General features: G+C 50.5%; 1 protein-coding gene across 2 annotated transcripts in view; it reads left to right on the plus strand.

Moving 5' to 3' along the window:
- The window catches only part of PDPK1 (3-phosphoinositide dependent protein kinase 1), a 78189-nt gene extending 71655 nt beyond the window's left edge, over window positions 1-6534 (plus strand). For both annotated transcript variants that reach the window (XM_066382830.1, XM_066382832.1), the window contains 2 exons: window positions 616-768; window positions 1181-6534. In XM_066382830.1, coding sequence (XP_066238927.1) covers window positions 616-768; window positions 1181-1297 — 270 coding nt within the window. In that variant the 3' untranslated portion in view covers window positions 1298-6534. The remainder of the gene's footprint in view (window positions 1-615; window positions 769-1180) is intronic.
- The last annotated feature ends 1161 nt before the right edge of the window (window positions 6535-7695 follow it).

Raw genomic sequence — 7695 nt, forward strand, 5'->3', positions numbered from 1 at the left:
TTTCATAAAACTCATACCTTTGATGAAATACTACATTTTAATTCCCTTGCGTTTGTTACTTCAGTAAACCTAAAACATAAAGAGAAAAGGCGCCAAACATCCAGGGGGTGACAACTTGTATTGTTTTCTTGTCAGGTATTATTTAATATTTTTTCATTAATATTTTAAAACTTTTATAACAATCTAGTTTTGTGTACCCCTTTTATTTTATTTAAGTATTAAATGCATGAAATAATAAACTACCTTTCGGTATATCTTTTTTTTTACTTAAAACGGTCATTAGGGCAGAGAACCACTTGTTAAATTATCTGAATCCCACCACTGCCTGTGCCTGGCCTGTGCTGCTGGTCCCCATGGGGCCTCCGTAGTACAGACGCCCAGCGCGGGGCAGTGGGGTCCCGCTCCCAGAACCAAGCAGTGAACGCTTCCATCCTTTCCAACCCAAGGCTGGGTCGCGTGGGGGAGGAGGTGTGCACTCTCTGTCCCAGGTAAGTGGGCAGGTGACTGGCAGGTCCCTGAGCTGCTCTGACAGTCCAGCCTCTGAGGCAGCGGTCCACACTGTCATCAGCCACCTCTGAGCCTTGACAAGCAGGGTCCCTTGTTTTTTCCCATCAGGGTTTATTTGCACGACGACGACAGTTACTGCTCACAGAAGGGCCACACTTATATTATGTGGATCCTGTCAACAAAGTCCTGAAAGGTGAAATTCCATGGTCACAAGAACTCCGACCAGAGGCCAAGAATTTTAAAACCTTCTTTGTCCACACAGTGAGTGTGTCCCTACGGGTTCTCCTTTGCAGGGCAGTTGGAGGTCTCTGTATTTGTGTGGGAAGCATCCAGGTGCTGTAGCCTGAAGAGAAAGCTGCAGTCAGGGCTGTTGTCTCCCCCTTTCCCAGGGCCCCGGGCCCCATGTTTATGGCTCAGTCCTCAGTTGACTGGGAGGCACTAGTGTTTATTTTTCACTTTGGGGGTGACCTGAGGAATTTGTATGTTATCACATGCATATTTAATCTCTGCACATAGGCGGTAGGAAGAAGTCCACACGGTCACGTGCTTCCAGAAGGTACCTGCAGTGGTTGCAGTAGGACAACAGTTTCTTCTGTGATTTCTGCCCGACAGGTTGAGGTGCTGATCTTGGGGGGACACCCTTGAGAATATTAAATGGTTTCTTTCTCTGCAGCCGAACAGGACATATTACCTGATGGACCCAAGCGGTAATGCTCACAAATGGTGCAAAAAGATCCAGGAGGTGTGGAGGCACAGATACCAGAGTCACCCAGATGCCGCTGTGCAGTGACAGGTCACAGCCGCAGCCCTCGCTGCCAGGACATGCACCCAAGCGCGGCTCACCGCCACCGGGACGCTTCCAGACCACCTGCCAGCCATCTCAAGGGGAATGCAGACAGCAGAACCTTGCAGCTTTTTTATTTAAAAGAAAAGAAAAAATACCCAACCACACAAAGAACAAAACCAATAGTGAACAGGAATCCAGGGTTGCTTTGCTTGTTCTCTGTGCTCTGTGGAGGCCTCCCCACGCCGTCCTTGCCGCCAGGACCCAGCGCCATGCACGTCTGCCTGATTCCCACCTGGACCGGCGGGCCAGCGTCGCCAGCTCTCCATCGTGCGTCCGTCGCCTGCCAGTCCTGCTGTGGCCTAGGGCGCAGGGTGTGGCCCTCGGCTCTTTCCGCCCCTAGACCACAGAACTCTCCACCGGGAGTTGTACGTGCCTCTGTCGGGGTGGCCCCTGATCTTTGTGGGACGGGAGGGTCCTTGGCTTCTGTTCGTGTGCTCTTCTCCTCACGTCCCTGACTCGTGCTCCCGCTGGCCTGCAGGCTGCGCCTCCCTCCTGCAGCAGCTCCGGCTCTGCTGTCTGCAGTGCTCCGCATGTAGTGACCACCAGGCAGGCTCCAGGGCTGCGGAGTGAAACAGCTGTCGGTTCCTGCCGGCCGCCGCCAGCAGGGATCTGGCTTCTCAGTCCGCCGGGCCGGGCCTGAGGGCGCCTGCTGGTCCCCCTGGGGAGGGGAGAGAGCTGACCAGCCTCTCCTGGGGGCTGTGTAAGGGTGAAGGATGCGGGCCTCCTCCAGACCATTAAGTGGGAGCCAGGAGACTCCCGGTACTCGGCACGTCCAGGTGAAGGGAGCTCCTGGCTGGCACACACACCCTTCCTGTTGTGATTGACCATTCTCACCGCCTAACAGTTTTACATCCCTGCAGGGAGAATCTAAACGCCTCCTGGTGTCAGCTCATCTGGTCCCCACCAGTGGACTTTGCCTGGAAAAAAAGTCACCTCGCATGAGGGGCAGGAACACCAACCATACTTGAACCGAGGCCTGGCCTGCTCTCCTTCCATTTCAGGTTCCCTCTGGCTGTGTAGAGGCGGCGCCTGCCCTACTGAAAACATGGTCCGGGTCCTACCGGGCCTTCGCTTTTCTCTGCTGCTGCTCCCTGGACAGGGGGTCTTGGCCATTCCTCTCCCTGACCAGGTGTCTCTGGAGGGCAGTCTTCTGTTCCAGGTGGGAGAGGAGCAGGCCCTGCTGGCTGCCCCCAGACCAGTCTCTGTCCCCAGGGGCTGAACACCTTTTCCTGTTCCTTTAGACTTGCTCCAGGGCGCCACCCAGGAGCTCACACAGGAAAGACCCCTGACCACACCCCTGCCCCGGGCTTCGATCTCAGACCCACCATCCGTTGTCACCTTGTGTGAGCACTGGTCCAAGTGAAGAAGGAAAGATGCCTCTCTCACACTGTTTGGGTGACAGGAGTGGCCATTGTTAACCTGGGAAGAGTGGGTGCGGGGAATTGCTCTGTGTGGGGCAGGCCAGGGCGGAGGGGGGGAGCCAGGTGTGCTGCTGGTTTCCGCTCGGTCCTGTCCTCCGCTCTGACAGCTGAGAGAGACAGGCGGCTCCCACCTGTGCTGGGAGGAGAACGCCAGGGTGTTGAGGTGTGTCCTTGAGTTGAGCTCCCTCTTGCTCCTTCTTTTCCTCCTCACTTTGAAGAGGCTTGCCTGTGTTTACCTGCTTTTCCGGAAGTGAGCCTGACCTGGCCTTTTCAGGAATTTCAGTTCAAGCTATTCCCATATTCACATTTTACTCTTCTCAACACGCTGGCCTGTGTGTGTGCAGCTAGAAGTCCAGGGCGCGTTTCTGCACAGCGTCTCTCCCGGTGTCTGGCCACAGGAAAACAGGCCTAGCTGGGGTTTGTGCTGAACAAGAGCACTCGGCTGGGCTGCTCAGGAGACACGTCCTCCCTCGCATTCTGCCCCCTGGATGGCGCCACTACCTCCTGGGCTTACCCAGCAAGCTCAGTCCTAACCTCCAGAACCAGAGAGAGCAAGGGGTTCAGGGTCAGCTCACAGCTGCAGCGACCGCCCTCGCCTGAGCCTGTGGGTGGCAGCGCGCCCTGCCCCGAGTCAGCATCTCCTCTCGCTCCAAGTCCTTGTTTGGCAGGCCCACACCTCTTCTGCCTTGTACTCTGTCACCTTGAGTTGTACCCGACCTAAAAACCCACCACTGTCTTGGCGTGCAGGTGCCTTACATTCTGAGATGTGGACGAGGGTGTCGGTCTGTACATACACAGACGTACAGGGAAATTCAAGTGTGGATTTATCCACAGTGAGAAGAAGCTACCCTGTTGCTGAATAGGTCCAGGAGCCAAGTGTCCTACTGAAAGTGCAAGGACAGGTCAGACCAGGTGTCCGCTAGAAACAGTTCCGTCCCGGTGGCCTCTCCGCACGAAGAGGGGGGACAGCCAGGATACTCTGTGGTTCCCGCTGGGAACTCCAGGAAGCTGAGTTTGCGTAGGGCGGTCTCCTACCCTCCTGCTGTGGGCCCAGTCGGGGCCACGGGCAGCCGCCTGTGGAGCGCAGAGCCCCAGTTATCTGGCTCCGCTAGTGGCCTGCTGCTCCGAACCTGACTCTGCAGCTGCCTGTGACAGACGTGCTTGGGGAAGAATGGCTCTGTGGTGATGCCAGAGCTGGTGGGAACTGCACCTATCCCAGCCCCCTCGGGACACACTAGTATTTGTGGCCCGGGCCCGAAGGAATTGCGGGAGAGATGGCGCCATGGCGCGCGCACACATGCACACACACACCGGGCATGTGCCAGCACGGGATTCTGGGTGACTCAATACTTGCTTAAAACATTTTTTTTTCTGAAAACAACCTTAGGCTCGCCATGCAGAAAAGACCACTGTGAACATGTCGGTGTATAGCCAGCCCCCCCCCCCCCATCTGTTTCCTTTTTATCTAAACCGGGAACATAGGACACACTGCTTTGCATCCCGCCTCCTCACTTGCTACTTATCTCAGTGTTTCCCTGTGTCATGAACAATGACTCAGAAACATTGTTTTTAATGATTGTAGAGTTGAATAGTTATAAACTTGATCATAATTTATCTAATTTCCCTGTTATAAAACATTTAGATGGTTTCTGGTTTTTCACTATTTAAATAATACTGTGATGACTATTCTTCTAAATCTTTGATTTTTTTACTCTGATTCCCCCTCCCCCCCATTCCCAGAAGTGGTATTTTTGAGTAAGAGTTTATTCATTTAAAAGGTAGAATTAATCTCTTTCTCAGTTTTGATCTGATGCTTAGAAGCTCACAGTTCTAGTACACAGGACCTCCTTAGCTGTTTCCTTCAGATTCTAAAGAAATGAATTTCTGGTAAACTGTTCAAACTCTTATTTAAACAATGCTTGAATAAGACTGCTCTTTATTTAATGCTAAAAATGATGTCCTTCAATTTGTGACAGATTTTTCCAAAAGCTGATTTCCTTCTTTTCATTGAAAGAATCTGATGTGCTTGCTTGCATGTTAGTTACTTTCCTGTCCCTGCAGCTATGGCTTTCAAGAGCTTGGTGATATTTTCAGAATCTTGTACTTGTGTCCACAATGGTACTGAATTTGCATCTGCACAATCAGCAGATAAAGTGTTGAGCTGATCTTGCCACATGCGTAGTGGAAGATTTCTCAGTACATTTATAGACTGTGTGCTGGGCCATTTGGAATCAGTAAAAGAGTGAAGGCTCTATTTGAAATAGAACCACACAGTTGGGTTTCACAAAAGTACGTGTGCCCCGTGGGCTCCAAATCCTGGGGTTTGTCAGGATTCTCTCGGTTCAGGGTAGCATGTGGCCAGGCTTTTCACGGTGGAATGTGGTTGTCCCGGCTAAGAAGGGTTTAAGGACTTCTCCCCTTTCCCCACCCACAGTGTTGCAGGTTGTCTAGTTGTCTTCGAGTTCAGACCACCCAAATTTGGTTTCATTCTTAGTTTCTCCACTTTTGTTTGGAGTCCATTCTAAAGGGCAACATGCACGAGAGGTTTTTCTAGGTATCATGCTTAGTGCCACGTGACTCTGCCAAAGATTATGGCTGAATTGTTTGGAAGAAGGTCTCCTCCCCTCTGATACCCTAAACCCCCCTCCCTTGGCCAGTCCATAGACCGCGGGTGCTCACTGTCCAGGCAGCAGAGGTTGGAGCCTCTGGAAGAGTTTGGTGACGGTACAGTCTTGGACATGTTGCCATACGTGTTTTTTCCGTATCGTTTCTTTTCACATCCGAACCTGACCTGAACCAATGCTGACTCGAGTGGGTGTGGCCCCGGCCTCTTGGGGAGCCTACCTGGCAAGTGCTTTAGATCGGGGCAGGAGTCAGTCCCAGAGTCTGAGGGGCGCAGGCTCCTGGCAGGGCTGTAAAGCAGGCTGCCTCGGAGTCGGCCGAGGCTGTTCCAGCAAAGAGCAGTTCTCTCCCTGGCTCAGACGGCTGTAATGTGCCACTGAACCAGCCTGCGCGTAGACCTGGATTTTCCCCGTAACTCATCTCTCCAATATGAGAGAGAACATTTTACAAAAGACAAACCTTTTTTAGTTGTGTATCCACCCAAGTCTAACCCGCCTGGATGAGTGACTATGAATAGGGGTAATTTTGCAGGTGAAAAGCCTCTATCACCACCTTGTTTGGTTAGACTTTGGCAGAATTAAATTTCGCAGTATTTAGAGCTGCTGTACCTGCTCCTTAACACAGAATCAGATGAGTCAATCGTACGTTATCTTTTTCAGGTTGGTGGCAGTCAGAACATGTGTGATATTCTCTACCTGGTCTGTAGCTGTAACTGTGATGTACAGGCAAAGCAAACATTAAGAAAAAAACCTTATGAAAAACAAATAATGCAATATTAGGATATACACTTTTGTATTTTTATTCTTATATAAGGTTATTTGCTGGCTATTGTTGGCCTCTAATTCAGTCTGTGTTATTTAAAATTAATATATGAATTATTTGGATTGAATTCATGTTCGGGGCCATGTTGTTATATGTATTGATGTACAGCCTTGAATGTGAATAATTATTGTAAACTATATTTTACAACTTTTTTTCTGGCTTATATAAATTTTCTATTTGGTCAATGATTTAATCATTATCATAATTTAATGAATTTTTTTTCTGAGTATTTGTGCTTTAGAAGATGTAGTTTGCCGGATGATGAATTTTACACGTATGCGCAATAGTCTTGTAATAAAAAGCATGTAGAGTGTAGCTGCTGGCTGGCGGAGCTCTTCCTTTGGGCTGGGATCTGGGCTGGGCGTGACCTGCGTTCGGGGCCCAGAGCTGATGTCAGTGCATCGCACACCTGCACACACTGGGCTCAGGCCAGGAAGCTCCTCTTGAGCTCGAAGTGAGTGGCTGGAGGGGGTGGGGAGAGACACAACCTGCCACTTCTCCGGACTTCCACCTCCCTAGTGGTGGAGAGCAGTGTAGCCGGCTCCCAGCCCAACGCCTCCATTGCAAGGGAGTTGTGGCAGGGCTTGCTGGACCCCTGGGATCATGACGGAGAATCCTGGAGGCTGTCCCAGTATCTGAAATCTTTACCTTTTGTGCCAAGCCTACCCCGACCTGAACTTCGACAAGGCGAGGGTCCTGTGGGTGGGTGGATACACACACCCCATGACCCATGATCGGATCACAGCACCTGCTCTGCTTTCACAGAAAAATGACACTCATCTCCAGGAGAGAGGCTTTTGTGAGCTAAATTTTAAAAAGTTGATAGTAAATAAGGGTTTTAGTCACAGATAATGTGACTTTGCCAGAAAGAGTATGCTAGTTCACATTAGTCATAGTAGTAAGGGTTTTTTTACTTCAAATGAGAATATGTTTAAGATACTTTGTCTTTTCAGGTTTTTTCCCCTTGGTTCTCATGGGAAAATGTCCCAGAGGTTCACTCTTAGATGATTAAACCCTGAGTTTAATCATCTGAGGATTAGGGAGGAGGGGAAGGGGTGTTTGGAGGAATGGGGTGCTGGTAACTACAAAATGGAAGAGACAGGATGTTGATTCACATGTAAAAGTCTCAAACCCTGACCTCCTGGGTAAGATCAATTAAAGCAACCTCACTGGTGGTGAAACAGTGGATAGAGCATCAACCTGGGACACTGAGGTTGCCAGCTTGAGCACAGGCTTGCCAGCTTGAGCATGGGGTCATGGACATGACCCCATGGTCACTGGCTTGAAGCCCAAATTCGCTGGCTTGAGCAAGGGATTGATGGCTCAGCTACAACCCAGGAACAACCAGCCCTCCACCCCCACCCCCCAACAAGGCATGTATGAGAGGCAATGAAAACTAAAATGATGCAACTACAGAATTGATAATTCTCATCTCTTCCTCTTTAAAAAACAAATTAATGGAAGCATGCCTGGCAG

The sequence above is a fragment of the Saccopteryx leptura genome, chromosome 4 (genome assembly GCF_036850995.1).
Source record: "Saccopteryx leptura isolate mSacLep1 chromosome 4, mSacLep1_pri_phased_curated, whole genome shotgun sequence".
NCBI classification, from domain to species: domain Eukaryota; kingdom Metazoa; phylum Chordata; class Mammalia; order Chiroptera; family Emballonuridae; genus Saccopteryx; species Saccopteryx leptura.